Source organism: Nicotiana sylvestris, chromosome 3 (genome assembly GCF_000393655.2).
Source record: "Nicotiana sylvestris chromosome 3, ASM39365v2, whole genome shotgun sequence".
Classification (NCBI taxonomy): domain Eukaryota; kingdom Viridiplantae; phylum Streptophyta; class Magnoliopsida; order Solanales; family Solanaceae; genus Nicotiana; species Nicotiana sylvestris.
Genome location: NC_091059.1, coordinates 17,678,430 through 17,705,451, shown reverse-complemented (window position 1 = coordinate 17,705,451; position 27,022 = coordinate 17,678,430). Strand labels below are relative to the sequence as shown.

The 27,022-nt window shown below is 36.7% G+C and overlaps 3 protein-coding genes and 1 long non-coding RNA gene across 12 annotated transcripts; all 4 read left to right on the top strand.

Annotated features, from left to right (window-relative positions):
• Window positions 1-488: 488 nt before the first annotated feature.
• Window positions 489-6,874, top strand: LOC104239687 (serine/threonine-protein kinase Nek6-like). Of its 3 annotated transcripts, none has more exons than XM_070170687.1 (14): window positions 579-668; window positions 745-865; window positions 1,835-1,901; window positions 3,465-3,530; window positions 3,649-3,695; window positions 3,925-3,970; window positions 4,061-4,141; window positions 4,216-4,258; window positions 4,342-4,394; window positions 4,716-4,797; window positions 4,872-4,921; window positions 5,012-5,085; window positions 5,211-5,262; window positions 5,350-6,874. In XM_070170687.1, the coding sequence occupies exons 2-14, from the start codon at window positions 750-752 to the stop codon at window positions 6,523-6,525; spliced, it is 1,953 nt and encodes a 650-aa protein (XP_070026788.1). In that variant the 5' UTR covers window positions 579-668; window positions 745-749; the 3' UTR covers window positions 6,526-6,874. The 3 variants fall into 3 exon arrangements, with proteins under 3 accessions (XP_070026787.1, XP_070026788.1, XP_070026789.1); XM_070170688.1 differs by having other exon boundaries at window positions 580-668; window positions 749-865; XM_070170686.1 differs by having other exon boundaries at window positions 489-865.
• Window positions 6,875-9,364: 2,490 nt separating this feature from the next.
• On the top strand, window positions 9,365-10,582 carry LOC138886846 (extensin-1-like). Its single transcript, XM_070168543.1, has one exon. The coding sequence runs from the start codon at window positions 9,365-9,367 to the stop codon at window positions 10,454-10,456; it is 1,092 nt and encodes a 363-aa protein (XP_070024644.1). The 3' UTR covers window positions 10,457-10,582.
• Window positions 10,583-12,072: 1,490 nt separating this feature from the next.
• On the top strand, window positions 12,073-17,389 carry LOC138888719 (uncharacterized). The gene is made up of 2 exons (XR_011406000.1): window positions 12,073-13,030; window positions 16,436-17,389. It is a non-coding gene; the product is annotated as an uncharacterized lncRNA (long non-coding RNA).
• Window positions 17,390-18,510: 1,121 nt separating this feature from the next.
• Window positions 18,511-26,448, top strand: LOC138888718 (pentatricopeptide repeat-containing protein At2g30780). Of its 7 annotated transcripts, none has more exons than XM_070170685.1 (5): window positions 18,511-18,691; window positions 19,629-20,065; window positions 20,669-22,223; window positions 22,335-22,388; window positions 25,738-26,448. In XM_070170685.1, exons 1-3 carry the CDS (start codon window positions 18,526-18,528, stop codon window positions 21,782-21,784), a joined length of 1,719 nt encoding a protein of 572 aa, XP_070026786.1. In that variant the 5' UTR covers window positions 18,511-18,525; the 3' UTR covers window positions 21,785-22,223; window positions 22,335-22,388; window positions 25,738-26,448. The 7 variants fall into 7 exon arrangements, with proteins under 7 accessions (XP_070026786.1, XP_070026785.1, XP_070026782.1 ...); XM_070170684.1 differs by having other exon boundaries at window positions 24,729-26,448; XM_070170681.1 differs by having other exon boundaries at window positions 24,436-26,448.
• The last annotated feature ends 574 nt before the right edge of the window (window positions 26,449-27,022 follow it).

Here is a 27,022-nt window from a genome sequence, read left to right as displayed (position 1 = left end):
TTTTCCCGTCATTTATTTTTCTCGTATTCCATTTATGCAACAATGTTTGAATGAGTATGAAGTTTACGAAATTAATATTAAAATAATATAATATTAAAAAATCTAGTTAAGAAAAAGCATCATATCAAATTTAAATTTGAATGATATAGTAGTTAAAGTAGTAAAAATATTTAAATAAATTGATATTAAATATTTTGTGATATTGAGAAAAAGAAAAGAGTGTAGTGTAAAAAACAAATATAGGAAGGAGGGGGATTTTGATTAAAAAAAAAAAAGAGAGAGAGAAGAAGAAGTGGTAAACCAATAGTAATAGTAATATGTTAATTGACTTTTCCTCCAATATTGTTGAAATTTGTTGTCTTCCTAAAATCTTAAGGCCCAACCAACCCTCCTTCCTCCTTCTGCACTCTGGGCCCTCTTTCTTGTCTTTCTCTCTCTCACACACACGTACACATAGTTGTTGCAGCTTGACATCATTATAGCCTTGTGTGTAGCTTTTATGCAAATTCCATTCCTAAACAGCCTTTCATTATTTCTAAGAAACCCAACTTTCCTTAATTTCTGCTTAAGGGTGCAAGACCAAAGATTTGCTTTTTGCTTTTACTTGCATCTTTGAAGAGAAATTTCTAGTGTTGACCCTCAAATATTTTGTCTCAGGTTTGAGTTGGGTGAGTTCAAGAACCAGTTTAATTACCAAAGATTGAATCTTTGTTTGTATTTTCGTTGACCCTTTTGAGTTTGAAGTTAGAATGGAGACACAAAATGGTAGCAAGTCAAAGATAGATGATTATGAAGTGATAGAGCAAATTGGAAGAGGAGCTTTTGGTGCTGCATTTCTTGTTCTTCATATAACTGAGCAGAAGAAGTAAGCAAATAATTCTTTGTATATTTCTGGTTTATTGGTACTAATGCTTCCTAATTCTTTGTATATTTCTGGGAGGTATATGGTTTTTAATTTCATAGATTTTTGCTTTTTTAGGTGTTAGCAAACAAGCATTTCTTAGAATTTATATACTTAGTTACTATTTTTATGTTGGTATTTGCTTCACATGACATATGTAGGTCCATGGTTTAGAAATTTAGTAGAACCCCTTGTAAAACTTGGTTATGGTAATAATGCACTTTTTACTATCAATTTCTAGAACTAATTGTAATATGCTTCTTTCTTGATAAAAAATTGTCTTGATGGAGTGGCCCCCCCGGGGCTTAATTCAAGTGGCAAAGGTTAAGGGACTTGTGACTTAGGTCACAGGTTCCAGCCCTGTGCCATGCGAACTAATCTTGGTGTTTAATAGTAGGAAAAGGGTTGATGGGTGAGCCCATTATCCCTCGAGTATCGAAGGCTGCAGTTCGTCCTTAGGGTTGGCCCCGATTTCTCGGTCTTCAAGAATACAAAAAGAAAATTGTCTTGATGGAGTGTTTCTATCTACTTAAAGCATGTAGAGGAAACTTGTTATGTGCTGTTATCGATCTTATCTTCTTTTAATATTCTAGTCTTTCAGTGTTCATAATGTAACAGAAAATAAAGAAATTCAAAACGAAGTTATTTGTACTGGCAACAAGGTACTCAGAGACAGAAACCAACAATTAATATTTAGCTACATTTGCAGTTTTAAAGTGAGAATTTATGTTGGCTTTTATGGACTGTGTAGTTGGCTTTAATTATGGAAACATAATGATACAACTGTAAATTACCCGTATTCCGATTGAGCTACATATCTTATGTGGTACTGAACCCCTTGTGTAGAACATTCAAGTTATTGACACTGGTAATAATTGCTGAAGACTATTTTTGAATGGACTATTGATATCGCTATCGTTTTTGTCCTTTTAGATATGTTCTGAAGAAGATACCTTTAGCAAAGCAGTCAGAGAGGTTCAAGCGTACTGCACATCAAGAGGTCATTTTAAATGCTTTTTTATATTTGTTTTCTTTTGTATGGCTTTTATAATCAAATGCTAGCCAACCATGTTTTTAGTTCATTCTGAGGCTAGATTGCCTATTTTAATGATTCTTTTAGTTTTTATACTGACTATAAAAACTAACAGCAGTAATATTATACTGGAGAGCTATACTATATAAAAGTGATCCATCATTAGACCTAACAGAAGTGGTATTATATCATCGATGGTTTTTGTTTCATTTCCAATATCTTGGGGGTCTAATTAAAAAAAGGGCAGCCCGGTGCACGAAACAGTCCGCGCTCGCGCTTGGGGTCTAATCGAGGACTATAGATCTGTTGTCTTAGATTCTTGTGCACATGTCTTTCCTCATTGGCCATCAATGTCCTTGCCTTACAATCCTTTGGTTCAACCTAATTTTTTTTCCAAAGGCTGCATTTGCTTTCTATTATGAGATAAATTTTCCAAATATTTAAGTTAAGCATTTCCTTAATCTTCCATTTTGAATTGGTCTTCAGTCATGGATGTCAGTGAGACAAGTTAGGTATATAATAGAAGGAAAAAATTTCTTCAATAGTTGAACTTTGTTAATTTTGGTGTACAAAAATAAGAGCACATATTCTATAGCTTAACCAAGACGTAATTACGGAATTTTGAACAAATGCTAAGGCATTGGCCATCATTCTCATACCCTTTATGTTAATTTTGGTGTCATTTCACTATGTTACTCTTGTACATTTGAAGGGGCAGTCTTGCTCTTCAAACCCTTTCTTATTTGAGCAGTCTTCCTTAGTAATTGAATCATGATCAGTTAGACCATATGGTTAAGAAGATTGGAGAAGATCTTCAGCGATATTTGAAGCATAGATTTTCCATATTTTTTGGTAGAGAAGAAAAGTAGAAAACTATTGTGAGTGTGACCATCCAAACCAAAATCTCATAGCAAAGGTTAGCAACTTCAGACCTTAGTTGAAGGAAATTCTTAGGTTGGAAATTTATATGTAAATTTTGCTACTTGTGGATCACTGGATCATAGTAAATGCTAAAATCGCTTTCTTTTAGGACATGGAGCGCATTTTCATACTTCATATTATTTGGTGCCTACTCCTAAAATGTTCTTGTGAAGAACTTTATAAGCCAGATGGTTTCTCAAAGAAATACTCCCTGTTGTTCTAATTATGTGGCCATTATCCTGTCAAAGTTGGGTTGACCTTTATAAGCAAACCTTTTGCTGCAGCTTTCGAGTTTCGATACTGTTGAGTTTATGGTAAAAAATAGATATTGTTCGGACAATGCCTTTTGACTTTTAGAAGGCAAATAGTCATCGCAGTCAAGAAAAGTTAAGTAATTGAAGAGTTAACTTTATTCTTACCTTTACCGATCAAAAAAAAGAAAAAAAAAACTTACCTTTGAACCTGCACACATTCAGCTCATCTTATTTATTTAGTGTTCTCATCAAATTAGGCCACTTAAAAGTGGACGAGTTTAACAATGTTGAGTAGATATGTTTGTATAATATTATGTTATCTGATGATATGTTTGTATGTTTCGTTCTATGGCAGATGAATCTGATAGCTAAGCTAAGCCATCCATATATCGTGGAGTACAAGGATGCTTGGGTCGACAAGGTATATTATGTTATTCAGTTCTAGCACAGGATTTGAAACTACAATAACTATCCTTCATTTGAGAAAATGTCCACATCGAGTTGCCTTAGGAAAGGCTTGACTTTGTTTTTTCTTTCAGGGGAACTCTATATGCATCGTTACCAACTATTGTGAAAGTGGAGATATGTGAGTGTTATCCTAACCTTGCTAGCATTTTTAGATGATTTCCTTATTTGCACTTAGACGCCTCTTTTGATGGTTGAAACATATTTGTTGAGGTGAACTAGCCTTTGATGCAAGTATATGAAGAATCTTTTGACACCTCTTCCTATATAAAAAGATCGAAAGCAATGATATGACCATAGGAATGTTTTATGGTCTAATACGAGGACACTGACTTTTTTTGGGTGATCAGGGCAAAGATCATCAGGAAGTCAAGAGGCACACTCTTCCCAGAAGAGGTAGTTTAGATACAACTTCCATCATAATGGCTTCTCTGTACTAGCTTGTTTCACTTAAAGTTATGTGCTCACCATCTCTTTCCTCCACAGAAACTCTGCAAATGGCTGACTCAGCTATTACTGGCAGTGGATTATCTGCATTCCAACCGTGTTCTACACAGAGACGTGAAGGTATAAACAGGCCCTGATCTGTTTATGAGTTTTCCTCGTATGACATGTTTTAACATGAACTACTTCGGTTTCAGTTGTCTAACATTTTTCTCACAAAGGACAATGACATCCGGCTAGGTAAGAATGACGGCCAAGTGTTTAATTAGCTCCTTGCTTCTCTGTTATCTATGATCAAACTTGTTTTCACTTTATTTACGCAGGTGATTTTGGATTAGCAAAACTTTTAGATGGAGAAGGCGGTCTTGCTTCCTCGGTATGAGTTCTCTTTATATTCATACAGCTATAGTGGAAAAATCAGCTCCTGCTTATTAATGACAAACTATGATCACCTACACAATGACTCAATATGCTTAAGTAGTTACTAGATAGAGGGTACCCCATCACCCCCCCCCCCCAAAAGTTTGGGAAAACCAGCTGTTCTTTTTAGGTACATTATAGTATGCCATCTTGTAGTGAATTTTATATTAAGGCAGTTGTCAATTACAAACAACCCCGTCTTCATGTGTTTGAGGAACATGCAACTACTTCTTACCTTGCCAACAACTTCTATTAGTGACCTGTTCCATCCAAACAGGTTGTCGGTACTCCAAACTACATGTGCCCTGAGCTCCTTGCTGATATACCATATGGATACAAATCTGACATATGGTCTCTTGGTAAGAGACGAAGCAATGTATTTCCTTTTTTATTATTTCCTTAATACTGGAATAATAATTTGATGTGATTGTAGGATGCTGCATGTTTGAGATTGCCGCACACCAAGCACCATTTAGAGCTCCAGTAAGTTGACCTTAGCTACCTGTGGACATCATAATACATTCATTACCTTAATATATTTGTGCGGTATATTGAATTTTTTTTATTCGGCAGGACATGACTGGACTTATCAATAAAATAAACAGGGGTACTTTATCGCCACTTCCAATTATATACTCCTCCAACTTGTGAGTAGCTTCCAACCATTGTTAAGAAGTGGTTCCTATTTCCTACTACTAGCACTTATGATTGTTATTCTAGCCACAAAAATACAGCTAATCATCAAACTGACAAAATGGATTAATCCTTACAGGAAACAGATTATTAAAAGCATGCTAAGGAAAAGCCCTGAACACAGACCAACAGTGAGTGCTAGCTGCATATATTCAAATGTAATTCAATCTGAAATCGTCATTCTTTCTGATTTTTTTTCTTTTTATGTTCACTTTTAGACTGCAGAGTTATTAAGGCATCAACATTTGCAACAATACCTCCTTCGCTGCCGCAACCCTTCATCTGCTTTTCTTCCAGTGAAGTCCCCAAACAGCCCAAAGGAAAAAACAAAGCAATCACCTGGAAAATCTGGCAGTCCTAGATTCATAAGAGACAGACCTCTAAGGCTAAAAGAGAAGGTTCCTGTTTTTAACTTTGATGAAAGTGACAAATCTCTAAGGCTAAAAGAGAAGGTCCCCGTTATTTACTTTGATGAAAGTGACAACATTCGGCCACGAAATTTATCAGACAACTATGACACTTTTAAAAGCAAACTCGAGACTAAGAGAGTTGATCCCACTAGCTACTCAACAAAGATCTTTGTAAATGGTGCGGATTCTAAATGTTGGGACACTAGTGAGGCAGCTATTTACAACGGAGACGGTCAATCCGACTCTCTATTGCAAGAAGGAAGTACAAATATGCCAGAATCTTCAAGATTCATGGCAAACACTGAGCAAGTTTCTGTTGAGCATGCTCAACAATTTGAAGAAGGTGACGGGGAGAGTGACAAAACAAAAGACCTTGAGGTGTTGAGCACTCCAAGTGGCAGTGGAGAAGCTGACTTGAATGAACTAGATTGCATCTCCGAAAAGCCTAGCAGAATGATTTCGTCTAGTGGAAGCTCCACTGAGAAAACACGGTCCTTTGACGAAGAGAGCACTTCATCGACTACGCAACCTGCAAAATCTGATACTGATGCTGAACTAAGGTGTCATGCATCTGAAACTGAAAACGTTGGCGAGTTCAAAGAAGTTGATGTTGACTGCAATGCTTCTGAAAGAAATGGTTCAACCCCACTTAAAGATGACATAGAAAAGAAAGGAAATATGGTTGAAGATGCTAAACAGACTGATAAAGATGCTCTTCAAGCACTAGATGATAGGGTTTCACTGCTTAAGGCACTAGCTGCATTAGCTGAGCACAAAAATAACTGGGAAACTCCGACTCAACAAAGAGCTGAAGCTCTGGAATCCCTTTTAGAGGTTTGTGCACGACTACTTAAGCAAGAAAAAATTGATGAGCTCGCTGGTGTGTTGAAACCATTTGGCGACGATACAATTTCATCTAGAGAGACGGCAATATGGTTGACTAAAAGCCTCATGAGTGCACAAAAATTGGCCAAGGGATCGTGATTTTGTGATAGCAAGCTTTCCCTTTACTGGAATATTACTGTACAAAGCGATGTGTTTGCTTTCTGTGGGTTGACATAGATATTTAGCTAGACTGTCGTTTGATTTTCCTTCTAAATGATTTGATTTATGGGAAAGCTTACTTTGATTGTATTTTTCATCGAAGGAGCTTCTCTGGTGTGTAACATGAGCAACCAAGGTGAGAACTAAGTTATTGTTGGAGGCTTGTTGGATTGAGGTTTTCTTAGTTTTTGAGTGTATAATTGTAGGACATCTGATGGAATTGTGAAGATCTTCTGTTTTGGTTTTTGCACTATATTATTAATAGAAGTGAACTTGTGCATTGCGTGAACGCGGGATGCCTTGTGCACCGGGTTACCTTTTTATTTATTTATTATTATTAATAGAAGTGGACTTGTGCACCGGGTGAATGCGGGAGCCTTATGCACCAGTCTGTCCTTTTTTTTTTAGCTGCTCCTTCTGGCTAGAACAACTTATCACATTTGGTCACAGAGGACATGATATTACTTCAGCTTCTTGCTTTTGAACTTTTAGCGATGCTTTAACTTTGTTCTTTTTGATGAAAATTTCTTGTAAGTTTGTCATTTTTTGGATGTTCTTTTGGGGATAAGGTCATTGGGAATTGTGTTGGATCAACGCTACAAGCTTTCGCAATGTAATGAAATCTTTGTAAAGTCATAACTACTAGGGTTATAAATCATTCAATTGGTAGGGCCAATCAGTCACACTCATCCGTGCCTTTTTTACATCTGGTATCGGTCGATTAAAATGATGCCGGATGTAAAAAAGGCATGGATGAGTGCCAAGTGCCCCCCCTCCCTTCCAGTCCACTTAAGGATAAATGTGTGCGGATAGTAAGACAACAGGGAGTTTTATGGTCCGATCATATAACGGGGGTCAACTTTAAACAAATTATCATAGTAAAAGAGGCATGGATGAGTGCCAAGTGCCCCCCCTCCCTTCCGGTCCACTTAAGGATAAATGTGTGCGGATAGTAAGACAACAGGGAGTTTTATGGTCCGATCATATAACGGGGGCCAACTTTAAACAAATTATCATAGTAAAAGGACATGTCAGAATCCTTTTCCGTAATATAAAGTATTATTGGTTCTACGTTTTTGCATGATTGATAATTCTTTCACCAATGAACAACACAAGCAAGATTTGCTTAGCTCATTTAACAGAATGGTTTCGTAACATGTTCTGGTTAGCCCCCTGCTTAGTTTGAAATTCTCCCTAGCTTTACTAGTTAACAGACATTATAGAGCTGCTGTGGACTTGTAGTCGATATTCAAACTTAACGCTTGTATATAATACATATATGAATGACATTGTATAGCTGTTGTAGTCCAAAAAAATGTATAAAATTTGTATATGTAAATATTATGTATGTTATATACAAAACTTATACACGTTTTATACACTTTTTCAGTTACCAGATATAAATAGTTTCTGGCGCATGATAAAAGTGATAATACCCCTAAATGAGACTTCTTAAAGCTAATTTTTCAATTTTTCCTTGAGCCCAATGGCCTTATTTGTTTTAGGTTTGGGATAAGGGACTCTCAAATCCAGATGTATATGGTGTCTCTTGTGTGTGTATTCAATGTTTTCCTTGAACTCCATGTTCAATATTTAGGGGTCGTTTGGTAGGGCATATAAGAATAGTATTGAATAGGATGTATTAGTAATGTTGAGATTAGTTATGTTAGGATTATTTCTTATCAACTGTTTGGTTTGTGTGTTAAATCTTTTGAAAGGGTAGTTCTATCTTTGTACTTACTTATCCATGTATTAAAACTCATGGTACTACTAATGTCATAGTTTGCTATGTATAAGAAATACTGAATAGGGTGAATAATTAATATAAGTATTAGTTATACATAGGTTGAAAAAAATAAAGAATTAATAATATCAAAGCTAATACATGAATAGTTTTTCGTAATACATTCTAACAAATGACCCCTTAATGTTATGTTGTTGATAGAAGAACAAAAGAACTGCCCCTTTTTTCTGTTTATTCTTTGAGAAAAAGTCACCATTTTAGTTTGATAGTAGGATACCATAACTCAAGCAGTATCCTGGCATTTATAAAATTACTAAAATTTATTTTTCTCAGTGTTAATAATTATTATTTCATCACCAGAACCACTAAGTGGTGACCTAGTTTTTATTTGGAATTTGCTATTATCTTAGTGGATGACCACGATGGCATTGCATTGATGTCAAGAAGGATATCACATTACAACAACAACAACAAACCCAATATAATCCCATAAATGGAGTTTGGGAAGAATAGTGTATACGCAGACCTTTCCCCTACCTTATAAAAATAGAAAGGCTGTTTCCGATAGACCCTCGGCTCAAGGAACAATAGAAATAAGATAAAGCAGCCAAGTAGTAAACAAAGGTGACAACAATGCATTATGGTGACGGGCGTGAATGACACAGCAACAACAACAACAACAAACACAACATGTAATAATAAAGAACCATGACTAAAATAATACAAAAATAATCTTAATACTACTTGTAGGCCTAGGAGGAACACACTAATAACTGTCAACCTACGACCCTAAATCACATTGCTAAATAATAATCACAGGTCCCTACTCAATTCTGCAAGACAAGTCTTAGTACTGACCAAGTTTTTATTTGGAATTTGCTATTATCTTAGTGGGTAACCATGAAGGCATTGTATTGAGGCAAAAATAAAGATGTCGCATTGCTATAAAAAGCCAGAGTTCCCTACTGTTTTATGCAACTCAAGTTTTAGTTCTTTTTCTTTCCTTCTCCAATTATATTTGGTTGCAAAACCAAAATGAAAAGCTCAGGAAAGCTGGGGCAATGGTCTCTCATTGCAGTTGCTTTGGCAATTTGCTTAGCAGCTAGCACCGTTGTTGCTGATTACTCTTATGGTTATGCTTCTCCTTTACCTTCTTACAACTCTAAGAAGCATTACAAATCTCCATCTCTACCCAAGTACCCAGTACTTACTCCTTACTATAAGTCGCATGCTCCTTCAAAGAACTACTACAAATCACCGGCTCCCGCAAAATACTACAAATTTCCAACCCTCGCAAAATACTACAAGTCACCGATTCCCACAAAATACTACAAGTCACCGGCTCCTACAAAATACTACAAGTCGCCGGCTCCCACAAAATACTACAAATCTCCAGCTCCCGCAAAATATTACAAGTCGCCTGTTCCCACAAAATACTATAAGTCGCCAGCTCCCGCAAAATACTACAAATCTCCAGCTCCCGCAAAGTACTACAAGTCGCCTGTTCCGGCAAAATACTACAAGTCGCCAGCCCCCGCAAAATATTACAAGTCGCCATCGCCTGTAAAATATTACAAATCGTCATCGCCTGCAAAATATTACAAGTCACCATCCCCAACAAAATATTACAAATCGCATGCTCCCTCTAAATACTATAAGTCACCTTCACCAATAAAATATTACAAGTCCCCTGTTTACTATAAGTCTCCACCACCACCAGCTTATTATGAGAAATCACCTTCGTACTACAAGTCACCTCCACCTCCTCCAAAATACTATGAGCAGTCATCTTATTACAAGTCACCTCCACCCCCACCAAAATACTATGAGCAATCACCATCTTCTTACAAATCTCCACCTCCACCATACTATAAAGAATCTACGCCTTCCTATAAATCTCCTCCACCTCCAACAAAATACTACGAGCAATTGCTTACTTACTTTTCACCACCTCCACCAGCAACCTATGAAAAATCACCATCTTATTATTCACCTCCACCACCAGCGAACTATTACAAGCAAACTCCCACATATGCATCACCTCCACCACCTGAGAAGTATGAGCAATCCGCCACCTATGCTTCACCTCCACCCCCATCAGCATCTCCTCCACCAACCTACTACTAATATTAACTATTCAATCATTTTCCGCCATTTCCCATGATTTTAAATTCCTTTTTGTCTTTTAGTTTTGCAGCTCCATTTCCTCTGCCAAAAATTGTTGTATGCTTCCCAAAATGATCGGCTTTTGCTTATTGTGTGTTCAATATTTTTTTATTTTAATAATTTGTATTATATATTTATTTGGGATTTATTTAAGATCCTCAATATCTTCATCAATCAACTGTTTTTATTATATCGAGATTCTTTGCATTCTATTTTTCTTAATTTTGTTGTCTTCTTTGTCTAATACTGCGTGCTTTAATCGAGTGAATTCTTTCATTGGTTCATAAGTATATCTCCTGGACATTTATTCAAATTTACTTGAAATAACGCGATATTGTCTCTTGAGAATTTTTTCCCTAGAATGGTTTATAACCTATATGTGCGATTATATTGGGTACGTTGTTGTTGTAATGCTTTATAACCTATCCACTAAAGAATTGCTAAAATTATGAATATATTTCTAAAGATGTAATAAAATAATCGAAAGCCTAAAATGGCACATTTCAAATTTTAATATTTTGACATATTGCATTAAAAGTCGGGGACACAAAGAGAGGTATAAGCTCGTAGGCATGGCGTGTAAACCCATGAATCTTTTAAATTATGCTAATTTATAAATTACAATAATTTGTATAATTACATGATATACGAATCAACTACAATGTCCTAACAATCCAAACATCACTTACGTATACCTCAACTATTTCACACCTCCCACTTGTATGTGTACCAAGTAACTCTAACCAACAAAACTTAGGTAGGTATAAAAATCATCTAATATTTTAAAACTAATATTTACATTACTAAATTCCTTGTTTGAGATACAATCAAGTGTTAGATAAGTTAGAAATATGATATTTAGACTTATAGGAATAATAACAATTACATGTGCTTCCAACTGATTAATCTCCCTCTGATCCACAATAAGTGACCATTTTACCTTTGTCACGCCCATTAAGGAAATATGAACTCCTAAAGAAAAAAAAATGTATTCACCAAATTAACCTTAATTAATTATTACCTTGACACATTGAAATATGTAAATAAGCGTAAATTTTGAAAAAAAATAGAATTAATTCCTTCTTGATTATGTAAATAAACACTTATTTTGGACCAAAATAAAAGGATAAAATGGTCACTTATTGCGAACCGGAGGGAGTAATTTAACAAACATCTCACAATACTATGATTCGTCAAAGATAAATTTTTAGATATAGTTGTTCGTAAATTGTTACTTTCTAACACTTATTGTAGAAAATAAAAACTAGAGATTGAATTTGAGAGAATTTTTCTGATGATCTTCTCATTGATGAGTGTAGGTATTTATACATGTATCTGACTTAAAAATAAATAAATAGCTATACACTTGTCTATTTTCTATTGAACCTAAAATAACAGAAAAGAATCTTCTATACACTACTAAATACATTGATGTGTAACAAACTTCTGTCATGTCATCTTTATCTTTCTTATTAAATGAATCGTCATGATGAAAGTTTGTATAATCTAATCCAACGCTCCTAAGCTGCCCACTTATTTCATTCAAGACCTGAGAAAGGGAAGATATATAACTTCCTGTCTTTGACACAGGCTGGAAAATATCGCCTCTTTCCCTTTCTTCTCTACACATTCAACATCATAATTAGGGCATAAATTATCACTATTTCCAACACCCCCCCCCCCCTTCAAGATGGAGGGGAGTGAAGTGACCGCCATCTTGCAAAGAATCAATTTGTGGGAAGGATCAGATAAGGGCTTAGTAAAGATGTCGGTAACTTTAGATGAAGAAGGAACAAAAGTAAGAGAAATCAAGTCGGAGAGATACTGTTGGCAGACGAAGTGACGATCGAGCTCAACGTGCTTCGTTCGCTCATGGAATACATGATTTCGAGCAATATGCAAAGCCGCCTAACTATCAGAGTGAAGCGGAATCGGAAGAACCGGTGGAGCAGAGAGATCGTGGAGGAGACGATTTAACCAAGTCAACTCAGCAAGGAGTCGTCGCATAGAGCGATACTCTTCTTCAGCAGAAGAAAACGAAATAGAGACCTGCTTTTTGAACTTCTAAGAGATTGGAAAGCCACCAAGGCTAATGAAATAGCCATTAATAGATCGACGAGAATTAATACAGAAGGCCCAGTCAGCGTCACAAAAATTCAGGAGCGAAAATGAAGAATTTGCTGACATTAACAATCCTAGACCCGGATCTGTGCGAAGACAGCAGATCACTCGAAGAGCAACAAAAAAATGGGGTAGACGAGGACTTTACATGAATTGAGATAGCTGTTTTACGGCGAAAGACAAATCCGGCCGAGTATGGGTCAAATAATTAAGCTTTCCAATAAGCCGTCGATAACAAGAAGGATCTGCAAGTAATTCACCAGAATCAAAGGAAAGTTTACAAGAAGGGTCCAGGGGAGAAGATACTGATGTCAAATGAGCACAATTGAACTCAGAGATAAGATCAAGAGTGAACTTTCGTGAGAAACAATGATCCCTTGCGGTTCACGGAGGACTTTCAGGCCGAGAAGTAATGTAAGTCTCCAAGATCCTTAATTTTGAATTCTTCATGAAAAAATTCTTTTAATTGGGAAAGTTCTGTAGGATTGTTTCCCGTAACTAGAATATCATCGGCATAAACTGCTACAATAGAGATAGAACCCTCTGATCTTTTATAAAAAAAAGTGAATAAATCATTCAAAGATAAAGAAAACCCCTTGAAATTTAAGGTTGTTGTAAGTCGTGCATACCATTGCCTCGAAGCTTGGTGTAACCCATACAAAGATTTCTGTAGACGACAAACATGAGCAGGATTGGGAGAAGGCATACCAGTAGGAAACTTTATGTAAACCTCTTCATCTAAATTGCCATGTAAGAAAGCATTGTCCACATCTAGTCGTGAAATAGGCCAACCTTTCTTGACAGCCACAACAAGAATACACCTGATGCTGGTCATTTTGGCCATTGGAGAATAGGTTTAATTGAAATCAATACCCTCTCTCTGTGTATCACCCCGTATGGCCAATCTAGCTTTTAGCCTTTCAATAGTACCATCAGACTTGTGCTTGACCTTGTATACCCACTTGCAAGGTAAAGCTTTGTGACCAACCGGTAGTTCAACTACATCCCATGTATGGTTAGCCTCTAGGGCTGCAAACTCAAATGCCATAGCTTGTTGTCATCCAGGATGCATGATAGCTTGTGAAAAGATAGTAGGTTCAGTAAAATTAGAAATAGATTGGAGAACCTGCTGGTTAGATATTGAAAGAGCAGCAAAAGGAAAAATGGGGGTGTTAAGAGGGTGAGAAAAACAAGAGTCAGTGAGATTAGTCAAGAAAACTGAACTACAAATATAATCTTTTAAGTAAGTAGGCTCTTTGTGTTCCCTCTCTGATCTTCTAAGCATTGGAATAAGGGATGGGGAGGTAGTAGAGGGAGAAGAAATAGGGGTATCTGAACTACTGAGGTTGGGAACAGGGGAAAGAGCAGGGGAATGAGAGGTTGAAGGATGAGGAGGAGGAGGAGGAGGAGGAGTGTGAACTCTGGGTGTGTTTGGGAAATCTGGACAATTAGAATGAACAGGGGATGAGGGAATGATTGTAGGGAGAGGAGAATCATAGACAGTGAATTGAGAATGAGAAGCAGTAAAGATGGGAGGGGAAATAGTGATGAAAGAGAAAGGAAATACAGATTTAAAAAACTGAACATCTCTGGAGATAATATTCTTTTGGAGGCTAACTCTAACAGTTTGTAGTCTTTCTTTCTAGGGGATAGCCTAAGAAAACACAGGAAATGACTCGAGGGGCAAGGTTAGGTCTGTTATGAGACAAAGGAGAGGCATAGAATAAACAACCAAAACATCTCAAAAAATCACAGGGAGGGACTTTGCCAAAACTGACTTCATAAGGTGTCTTACCCTTTAGAACAAAAGAGGGAAATCTATTAATTAAAAAGGTAGCAGTGAGCAAACACTGCCCTAGTAGGAAATACGCAATTTAGGCTGATGTAACAATGCTCTTGAAGTCTCCAAAAGGTGTCTATATTTTCTTTTAACAATGCCATTTTGTTGAAGGGTGGCAGTGCAAGAGATCTGATGAATAATCCAAGTAGAGGTGAAGAAATCAGAAATAATAATGCCCCATCCCAGTTCTAAAGCATTATCTGATCTAACCATCTTAACATTGGTATTGAATTGTCGTTCAGTCATAGCTAAGAAGGATTTTCAACATGAAGAAAGCATTGCTCTTAGCACTTAACAAGTAGGTCCGGGTGCCTCTACTAAAGTCATCAACGATAGTAAGAAAATATTTGTAACCATTGTGTATTGGAGACCTATAAGGTCCCCAAGTGTCAACATTTATTAAATCAAAAATACCAAAAGATTTGATAGAACTCAAAGGAAAAAGTAACCTTGATTGTCTAGCTAAAGGGCAAGCATCACATGAACAATTAAAATTAGAAGAAGAAGAGATAAAACTGATATTTTTCATTGCAGAAAATGGTAAATGGCCCAGTCTAATATATCAGAGTCGTACATCTGAATCCCTAGAAACAGGAATAGAAAAAGAATCTGAAACAACCGTACAAGAAAATACAAGAAAAAGAGAAAACAATAGGCCTAGAAACTAAAAGAAGTCATTGAAAAATTGAAGGGAAGACTATAGGAGAAAGATCCCATCCCTAGCTTTACCAAAAACTAGAGGGGTCTTCACTAAAGGGCATGCAAAATACAAATGATAGAAGAGAAAATAAGGAGGCAGCTCAATTGTTTGCAAAATTTCTCTACAAAAATAAGATGGTTCCTAAAACATGGGACATATAAAGCATTATGAAGAACAAGATTGGGAAATAAAGAAACAGTCCCTCCATGAGTGACTTTGACCTTGAAAGAATTAAGCAAGTTGATAAACAGATGAGTAGGTAAAGGTGATATACTGGTAAAAAACTTAGTATCAAAGGATATATGTTCAGAAGCTCCGGAATCAATGATTAAAGAGCTTGTATTAACACATGTAAGATATGCAAGGGGATTCTTGAAAATGGTACCAACACACTGAACAACATTAGCATTGACATCTGATAGAGCAGAATCTGAGTTCCCAATCTGAGCATTTTGGAGCAACTGAACCAACTGAGTTAATTGAGGCTGAGTTATAGAATTGGAACCCCAGCTATAGGATGCTCATTAGGAGAAATATAGGGAGCTACTTGTGCAGGAGTTGTCAAAACAACATTAGTCTTGATCCCCCCTTGAAACTTTGTGGTTCTAGTAAACTTAAAATCATGAGGAAAAACAATGATCCAGCAACATTTTCAACAGAGTGTAGGGCTGCGCATGGATCGGATCGAATTTAGCACATTTCGGATTGAATTTCGGATTTGGGATTCTAGAAAATGCAATCCGAATTAATATCAGATCGTATTTTAAAGTTTGGATCAGATCAGATTTTCGGATTTCAGATCGGATTATTATGCCTCAAAGTTGCAAACTCATATGTATATTTTCTTTGTAAAAGAGGCAATACAGTAAGAAAAATTCATGTTTTTGCAATTATGAGAGTACTATGGTGCCAATATAGCTAATCCATCAATTGTAAAGGCAATAACTTGGAGAAAAATATAAAAGAAGTACTAACTATCCGAAATTAAAATTCAGTATTTATACATGCCCTAATAATTTCGAATTTCGGATCGGATTAAAATTATACCAATCCGAATCCGTTCCGAAATCTGAAATTTTAATAAACACAAATCGAAATCCAATCCGAAATTCGAAATTCAAAATTGAACGGATCGATTCGGATTTTAGATATCCGATCCAAATGAACAACCCTAACATAGTGACCTGGTTTCTTGCAGCGAGAACAAGAAGTTATTTTTCTTTCCCTTAAAATCATAGTGCTGAAGTTTCTGACTTGCAATGTTCTGTTGTGTAACCAGGAAAGAAGAAGAATCACCATGGAACTGTGGACTGACATAAATCTCGTGCTGCTTCTCATCGAGTAGGCATGATTGAGATTGGGTAAAGGGGACATCATCAGGATGTTGCTTCGAACAACGGCATAAGAATCATTCAAGCCCATGAGAAATTGATGGGCCTCTCATCTTGAAGAGATTTCACAAGTTTAACCCTCCCACAGATGCAATTGTAAGAACAAGTAACAGAAGAATAAAGAGAATCAAGCTCATCCCATAGCAACTTCAGCTTAGTGAAATATCGAGCAACATCACTAGAGCCCTGAGTTAAGTCACTGATATCTTTTTGCAGGTGATAGAGTTTGGCACTATTGGTTTGGCCAAACCTATCTTCAAGTTCAGTCCAAAGATCCTGGGCAGATTTAGAGTAAATAACACTGGAAGCAATTTCCTTAGAGAGGGAATTCAGAAGCCAGGAGGTAACCATATCATTAGATCTAGCCCATAGGTTGAAGGAAGGAGAATCAGGAGGAGAAGACTTGTAACTGCCATCAATGAAGCCCAACTTATTTTAAGCTTAGAGTGAAATGAGAAGATACCTCCTCCAACCACCATAACCACGGCCATCAAAGATGGAGGTGACAAGAGTCATACCAAGAGAGTCAGAAGGGTGGAGAAAGTAAGGATGACTAGTATCCAAAGAGACTGAACCGCCACGGCCAGAAGAAGCATCACTGGTAGTAATAGAGAGAGTAGAAGAGTCTCTAGTAGTAACCATTTGGAATGATCGGAGAAAGAAAACAAAATAAAGAGAAAAGATAACTGAAAAAATAGGATCTAGACGGCGACTGATACCATGTAGAAAATAAAAACTAGAGATTGAATTTGAGAGAATTTTTCTGATGATCTTCTCATTGAGTGTATGTATTTATACATGCATCTGACTTAAAAATAAATAAATAGCTATACACTTGTCTATTTTCTATTGGACCTAAAATAACAGAAAAGAATCTTCTATACACTACTAAATACATTGTTGTGTAACAAATTTCTGTCACGTGTCCAGAGAATCTAATTTCTCATCTCTATCTTTCTTATTAAATGAACCGCCATGACGAAATTTTATATAATATGATCCAACGCTCCTAAGTTTCCCACTTGTTTCATTCAAGACCTGAGAAAGGGAAGGTATACAATTTCCTGTCTTTGACACAAAACACAGGTTGGAAAATATCGCCTCTTTCCCATTCTACTCTATACAATCAGCATCACAATTAGAGCATAAATTATCACTATTTCCAATACTTATAGTTTTCATACCCCATGAAACGAAAAGGATAATATTATTACCAACCGCAATAGAATAAAAGAACAGGACTTGAAAAAAAATAACATTGAAACTATATTATGAAGACTTTGCAAAGTTTAGCGATAACTATTTTTTTCTGATTGAAAGGTTCCATCAAAATTCACCCTTATGGTGTTCTTAGCGCAAATCATTCGATATTAGGACACATTTTTTAGTTGCACTGTAATCAACGTCTAATTTATGATCGAATGATGGCTCTTAAAGAGTTCTGATTTAGTAAAGAAACTTTTGGATTTACAAGGCTAACTATACTTGATTAAACTAAAGTAATGGGATGAGCGTCGTGCGTTGGGCGTATATTTTACAAGACAAGAGCCCCACGCCAGTCTTAGACCGTCTTACGGGTGCCTCGTCGTAGGTGAGCTCCTGAAGAGTCTTAATTCTGCCTCTGTACGCAGTTTTGTACTACCTATATATTTAAAATATATACAACTGATATGCGTATAAACTATTTTTGCCCGAATAGCACCCTTTGTTGCTCAAATCTTGCAGTTAAGAATTTTTTCTAAGGTATAAATTGGGAAAAATAAATAAAAAGTATCTTTTTTCGACTATGAATGTTTTTTCTTCCCAGTTTAAACGGTTCAGATGCTATTCACATGCTACTTCTGTCAAAGATGTCATGTATAAATATATGAAAGATTTGATAAACATAAGGACTACAACTGCTAAAGTATACTACTATATAAGACTATTTTACACCAACCGAAAACATAAGGGACCAGTTTTGTCATTTTCTCCTAATATGGCATTTAGGATTTGTAACTTCGAGAGGAAAATAGAAAAAAGAAAAGCTTCGACCTTCTCTTTTCTCTCGACATTCACCGCCGCTGCTCCGCCAGTCCAGCCTCCGATATCGACTGCTCAGCTACTCCGCCACTCCGCCAGCCGTCCACCAATCGCCGGAGCAGGTATACCTGGATTTACACCTCTCCAGCATTTCCTAAAAAGAACATTCCTTTTTTTAAAGATAAGTTGGTTGAGAACATTCCTTCAAATTTTTAACATTCACATATTGTAGTAATTAGTATCTGTGCAAGCAGCAGACATTTGGTTTGGAGATGCCCAAATTTGAAAAGGCTCAACTAAATCCCAATCCCTACATAGCTAAGTTACCAATTCGCACAAATCCAAACCGAAAGAAAAAAACTTAATTGTACCGAATTTAATTTGGTTTGGTTTCAGTTTAGAGTTTTGTAGAAACCGAAAATACCGAATCAAATTTTCCAAAACCTAACCGAGCTGACTGATAGGTGCTCAGACGAAATTCAGTTGTACGTTTAGCCCTCTTTTTTCCTCCTTCCCTCAGATTCTTTTTTATCTGTAGTTTGTAAAAAAAGTCATTATCTGCTTTTTGTGGTTTGTTTGTGGGGTTTAGTTTGGTTTTTTGTCTGGAATCTGGATATAAAATAACTACAGAAAAAATCTTGAAATGTTTTATTGAGTTAGTTATTTTGGAGGATTTTTCCTAATCAAAACATTTGCACTCGATAAACCCTTGAAAAATGTCGCATTGATAAATGGGTATGGCGAATCTTGATTGTATATGATGTATGCTTTATGCACCATAAAATACGAAGCATTCAATATTCTATATTTCGTATGATTCTTTGGTGTCATTTATCTTCCAGATTTTTGGGCTTTCAAATAGTTTTGCTTGGATAGAGAATAATTTTTCTTGCCAGTTTTGAAATGGTTTCGTCTGGATAGAAAATTGCTTTTGAAATTTTAGAAGTTGGATTTTGATTTTGATGTTATGGAGGTTGTTAACTAAGCTGCTGAATGAGCTGATTTAACCTTTTGCAAACCTCAAGTTGGCTGACACTATTGTAATTATATGTAAATTAGGGTACCACTTTACCTGGCTGTCAATGATGAAGAGGGTATGGAGAATCTCGGATGCTTCCCAGACGGAAGCAATTCTCCAAAGATTTTCTGAAAATTATAGAAAACATTCATGGTGTTACACAATTGCACGAGCTTCAGCCAATACGTTGTGGGTTCGAGGACTAGCGGGCGGAGCAGCTTCTTCCCAACCTGCCTGGTCACAGGTATTTGCTTTGTTCGCAGACAGGTGGAGTCACGCTGATTCATTGGTCAAACAGGATCTAAGAGAAAGGGTTTCACATTTAAGGGATGAGTTGCTAGCTTGCAATGGTGATGCTGAAAAAATTGAGAGAATATTAGCGGATAGAGGGGTTTTGTTGTTTAGGAGGTATGCAGATGGTTCTGCAGTTGTTGAGCTCTTAAAACAACTAAAATCTTCGCCCCAATTAGCGCTCCAGGTGATTTTATTTCTGTACGTAATATACTTATTATCTGTACTTAGCAACATACCATATCCTCATTGTAACTGAACCGATTTTGTTTTGCGATGGTTGACTTATTTTTTGTCTGACAGATTCATTATTGCCCGTTATAAACTACATTAAAATTCTGCTAACCACCAATCTTTGAAATAAAAAAGGATAAAACAAATATAAATATGGAATCTTGGTCAAAGAGGACTTGTTGACACTCCAAAGGTCAATCGAGTAGACTGCTTGTGTGAATTTAACTTATATGATTACATTATGTAAACTAGGCTCACTTGTGGGATTTTACTGGGTTGTTGTTGTTGTTGTTGTTGTTGTTTTGTAAACTTGGCGTGGAAAATAATAATGGAGTTGAGTTTGTGGGTGAGACAAAAATGAGGCGTTTCTCTTCTTTTGGCAATATTAGACGATTTTCTTCTCGGTTAATCAATAGTAATTTCGTGTCATTCTAGTAGTCACAGTTTAAGAAATTATCTTCTCAATGTTTTCTACCTAAGTCCAGATGTTAAGTCTATGATCACTGCAATTTTTTTTTTGGGTTGAGGAAGTAACGTACTTTGTCTGTTTTCTCAGGCTTTTGACTGGAGGAGAAGACAATTGGATTACTGGACTCCCATGACAGCTGAGGAGTATTCCAAGGCTATTGTTGTGGCTGGAAGGTTAAAGAATGTTGATCTTGCAGCTGAACTATTCAAAGAGGCTTCCAACAAGCAACTCAAGTCCACCTCTTTATATAACGCCCTTATGACTGCTTATATGTTCAATGGTTTGGCTGTAAAGTGTCAATCAGTTTTTCGGGACTTGAAGAGGGAAGCAACATGTACTCCAACTATTGTAACATACAACATACTTATCTCGGTGTTTGGTAGATTAATGCTGATAGATCACATGGAGGCAACCCTACGGGAAATAAATGATTTGAATATCTGCCCAAATGTTAGTACATACAACAATTTAATTGCTGGGTATATCACAGCATGGATGTGGGATGATGTGGAGAAGACATATAGAATCATGAAGGCAGGAGGTGTCATACCTGATCTTGCTACCCATTTATTGATGCTTCGAGGATATGCACATTCTGGTAAGTTGGATAAGATGGAAGAGATCTATGAGCTTGTCAAAGGTCATGTTCATCAGTACGGGATCCCATTAATTCGATCTATGATATGTGCTTACAGTAAAAGTTCTGACGTAAATAAAGTTCAAAAGATTGAAGAGTTGATGAGGTTGATTCCTAAAGATGATTATAGGCCTTGGTTGAATGTCATATTAATCTGTCTGTATGCAAAGGAGGATTTATTAGACGAGATGGAACATTCAATAAATGAGGCATTTAAACGTAACACGTCTGTCACAACAGTTGGTGTCATGCGTTGCATCATTTCAAGTTATTTCCGAAACAATGCAGTAGACGAACTTGCTAATTTTGTTAGCCGTGCAGAATGTGCTGGTTGGAAAATATGTAGGTCCCTTTACCACTGCAAGATGGTTTTGTATGCTTCACAAAGGCGACTCATTGAAATGGAGCAAGTTCTTGATGAGATGGATAAAGTGAACTTGGTCTGTTCAAAGAAAACGTTTTGGATATTACTTAAAGCCTACACAACGTGGGGGGAAAAGGATAAACTTCATCAGGTCTTGGGTATGATGTGCAAGCATGGATATGGAATTCCTACGAATGGATGAACGTGGTAGTTCATATTTCAATTTCCTCCTGTCATCTTGCTTTGAAGGTCATGGTTAACTGATTGTACTGCTTGCTGGAATTTGGGATTTTGATGAAGCCAGTTGACACTCTTATTTAGTTCTCCCTTTTCTTGTTCCCTCTCATTGCTGATATACAGCAGTTAAAAGCTCAAGCGATGAAAGCATTTCTATTTTACAGAAGAGTTAAGTCAAGCATGTGTGATGAACATGTCTGCTTATTGTCAATAAAATTCTGGGTAATTTAGACATCTCATAGTACTTAGTTATGTAACTTTACGTGTCTTATAATGGGAAACTGCATTGCCATGTACCGCTTCTCTATTTTGCTCTCTGTGGCTCTAAAATCTTCTACAGCCTCTTCGGTTCATCGCCTTCCAGCTTTTCTGGGTTTTAGCATCATCTCTCCGCTACTAACTTTGTATGTTCTTTCTATTCTGCTTTCCTATTTTTTCTTGTATTATTATCTTTTATATATACGCTTCTGACTCTGGCGATATAACTGCTCTCTCTTCTTGGCTGTTCTTGCTAGATTCTTTGTTGCTGCACCCGCTTGGATATTATGTTGTTCCATTGCCTCTGATCGGTGAGTCTCACCGATATTCTATCACTTTTTCTTCTTTCTCCCTGGTTTCTAAATTTAAATCTGGGTTAATGGTTTTAATTCCACGATAGAGCATGTAGTAACATAGATGATGCTACTTTTGGTCTATTTATTTTTAGGGTAATTACAGCCCCAGGGCCTAGCTCAAGTGGCAAAGGGTGGTGGATTTGTGTCTTAGGTCACAGGTTCAAGCCCCCATACCATGCAAAGCAAAGCCTGGTATTTAAGTGGAGAAGGGTAGAGGGGCGGGCCCATCATCCACCGAGTTTTTAAGGCTGCGGTTGGTCCAAAGGATCGGCCCCAGACGGATTTCTCGGTCATCAAAAAAAATTACACTAAGCACTCCTACAATATTGCTCAGTTTTATATACACCGCTTGTATTTCTAAAAGAAACACGCATTCCCCTATATTATGAAAATCCAACTCATTCTTATTTCCTTATATAAAAATTAATACATGGACAAAGTTTCCCTTATCCCGATTTTCATTCAATCCTTCTAGAACAATTTCCATTATCCAACTTTTCCTCACAACTCAATAAGTTTGTGCCTTCTCCTCTATTGCTACTGTATCCCAGCAGCCTTACCAAGTGTGGCCTTATCCTCCAAAGTGTCTTGATTTCTCTTGTAAAGCTTTTATCCAATAAGAGATTCACATTTTAGTTGATTTATATATAACCGCTGTTCGGACTAATGGAGGCACAATTTCGGCAAACACCTTTGGTGAATGGTTCGTGACCAATTCGATCGACGATAATTACATCTATATATTTCTCTTTGAAAATAAACTTTTATTGCAAAGAAGAAAAAGAAGAGACCGGAATACGGAAGTGTTTCAAGTTTAGAGAGTGTCCAACGGAATGGCCAGTAAGGGACAAGTGAGTAAGGATGGGAATAGGGATAAGGGCAGCCTCCATATATTAATTTTTATATGAAGGAAATAAGAAATGTGTAGGATTTTCATAATATAGGGGCATTAAGTGTTTGATGTTTGATTTAGAAATACAGGGGTGTCTCTAAAATTAAGTGATATTATAGGGGTGTTTAGCGTATTTTACCCTTGCTTTTATAGTAAAATAGATAGATGATTCTGTTTAATTAATCAAGTATTTTAAATGGCCTTCATAGTAGTTATTTGATCAGTTATTCATAGGAATCGTGAATATCTGGAAAGCTACACTGCTTGAATGCCCATTCTTCCCTCTTTACTGATGGAAATGCTAAAATTGGTGTTGCCTCTATTCAACTGCTGGTTTACAAATAATTCTCGTTCTTATTCTTTTTTCTAGAATAAACTTTTCTCAAATGACAGCGTTACTTTTCTATCTTGTTTTGAGAATCGAGTATTTTCACAGCCTTTGTCGTGGTTGTTATTCGAAAAGATTTATGCATTTGGCTTCAAAGATCCATTGTGTGTATAGTTAGAAGAATGTTGCTACGGGATCCGAACTTCCTGTTTTCCCATTTATTTTCTGACAAAAATTGCAGAGCCTTGAGATTGATATTTTATCAAGGCAAAGAAAAAACTTTTTTCTGACAGTTCTATTACTTCAGAATGAGTGCTAATATTTGGCCGAAGTGACAAATTACTCATTTAGAATGAACTATCACATGAGATATAAATGAGGTACCATCTGACATATTGTGCATTATTCATTCTCTTCTGTCAGTTTTTAGAGGAGTAATAAGAAGAATTCTATGAACCACACTGGGTAATGCCTTCCCAAATTCATGTGGCATATTGTCATGCTCTTCGCTCCTTTAGCTGATAAGTCTTCTCTTCTTATGTGTGGGGTGTTTCTCCTATCTAAGCTTTAAGTGAGGATTGAGAAAGCTACACATATCTTTGTCAGAAGACTGACATATATTTATGCTTCTAACTGAAATTTGTCACTTACATATATAAGAAGAGAAATTTGCATTGAAAGAGCTTTCATTCTGGAATAAACTATTTGGAAGGTCTGCCATAAGCGCCCAACTAAATTCCATGTTGAAAATTTCTGAGCAGTCGTATGCTTTTCTCTGTCAGGACATCCAATTTGATTGCAGACTTCATTTTTCTTAGTGCATGTGGTCTTATTCATCTAGAGGAACAAGAAAGTAAATTTCAGATAACCATGTATGGGTAAATAAATGTGGTTTCAATTGCCTGAGGAATATGCAGCTGTACTAAGGGCAATTAACACCCCCATTATGCTGGTTGAATCTATGTAAACCATTGTGAGTTTGGATTTTCTGTCTTTTACCTTCCTGTTACTGTGCTAGCATAATGTTCAATTCTTCCATTGGTACTTGTATGAAAAACCTGTGTTTCCTGAGCAGACATGCGCAGAGACAAATGACAAGCATTTCTGTGATTATTTTTGCAAGCACCAGCCAACTCATTGCGGTTTTGTATTTGAACCAAGCCTCCGAATTCCATTATTCTACTATTTCTGCATCCAAGTCAAATTGTTTCTCATCTTCTGTTCAAATTGAAGGATCTCAAAGAAGATATTTTGGGTCTAGTATCTCCAAGCTGAAGAACAGCTGTCACTTGTTAATACTTAGAACTGCAGTGAATCCCAGATATACTTGGAAGCCGTGCCTTGATATTTCTATTCAGTTCCAAAATGTGAATATGAGGCTGTTCTTGCCCAATCAGTCAAAAGTTCCGGGAAAAACTGATGCAGAGTAGGGCATATTTCTGGGCTGTGATGTATATGAGTTTTTTCTTGCCCAATCAGTCAAAAGTTCGGAGAAACTGAAGCAGAGTAGGGCATATTTCTGGGGCGACGTTTTACATCTGCTGGTTTATTTATTGGTTTGTCAGTCTGCTATTTAGCCTCTCAACTAGTGCATACTGAGCTGAAGCATCAGAAGAAAATAGGGGAAATAACTGTGCTTCCTCAACCGCTGGCTATTCACATGGAAAGGTCTATATTGACTATGTAATTGGAGTGGTGCATTCTGGACTTTTATGTTCTGTTTCTTTCCACTTTCCAGGTTTGGTTGATATGATAAACTACTCTTCCACCTACTGATTATGTGAAAGCATATTACAGTAACTTTAAGGCCCTTCCTTAGAAATACAAACTTAATGATAGATGTGGATCCATCCGTATTAAAAAAAAAGTTAGATGTGGACCCAAGATTTAGAGTCATTGAGGTCGGAGGTGGTGCAGTGTATGTACTTTCTAATTTTTTTTTTTACATTTGTATGCATGGTTCGAGTTAAGAAAATTGTGTCTGGTTGAACTCCCTACAAAGGGCTAGATCTGCCTCTACTAACTAGTACTAATAGTTACTATCGAAGTTATTTTAATTGAAAAGACTGCTTCATTTCATGCAGGTATATCTGGAGATGGAAGATGTTTATTTCATTCTGTTGCTCATGGTGCTTGTTTAAGGTCGGGGGAAGCCCCTGAGAACCTACAGAGGCAATTAGCAGATGAATTGTGTGGGAGCACAATGGAGCATGTACAACAGTGGCCAAAACCATGCCAAGATCACTAGAGGCACTATGGGCTTACCAGAAGGTTCTGGAATGTGCGGAAGTCTATGGAAGCCCCCAATGAGTGGAATGTGAAGAAGGAATGGCGAAAACACCGCGGGGAGAGAGTGATAGATAACTGGGAGAGAGCGTAGGTAATGTGAAACAGTAGGTGGTATCGCATTAGAAATGTTATTGGACCCGAGGTCTGAAGTTTTCACTATTCTTTTGGGTTAAACAGAAGTGTTTTATTTAAACCAAGTATAACACATCAAGAGAAGGTTCCGCGGTAGCTATAGCTTTGACTTAATGTCAAAATTACTAGAGATGCAGATTTTTTGAATTCTTTGTTTTTGTTAGGTTTGTACCTAAGACTTATAACTATGGATGCCATTTAAGCTTCTTGTTGGGAGAAAGGCGGGGGAAAGTGGAGTAGGGATGGGGTTCTGTTAGCTTGGTTGGATAAAGTGGATTTCCTGATGTTTGCCATTATCATATGCTAAAGATATTTCCATTGCTCTGAACAGTGTATTAGTAAATTTCTGTTCCTAATATATGCCTATTTTGACATGTGAGACTTCATATGGTTGAGTTATTAGACAAAATAGTTTCATAAACTATACTTATTTTTTATAGCCTGAGACCATGTAGTACCAATTTAGAATCCAGTGCCATGTATGGTAAGCATTTTTAACTATTTTTCAAAGGCCAAATACATAGACGGCCCATTAAACTTGGCACGATTTTTCACTTTGGTACTTTAACTCAGCCTTGTTCCATTTTGTTCCTGCAATCCCATTTCTTTTGTTCCACTTCGACACAAAAGCTGATTAGATTCCATGTGTGATTTGCCTCACACTTGTAGGCGCGTGAGAAGCATTTTTTAAGTTAAATTTTATACTCCCAACGTGGAGGGGAATTCAGAATTTAAATCTTATTTGGCTAAGTTTAATGGTGTGTACGTGTATTTGGCCATTTTTCAAACATCTAAATACTTTAGAATAAACATACTGCTTTCTAGTTCCACTTTCTAAGCAGGTGGCGACAACAGATTTCTTTTTTAATTAACATGATGCACATTTTCAACATCTTTTTTTTTAATAAATGTCCCAACAGGAATTACGTAACGTAACAGAGTGAGGGC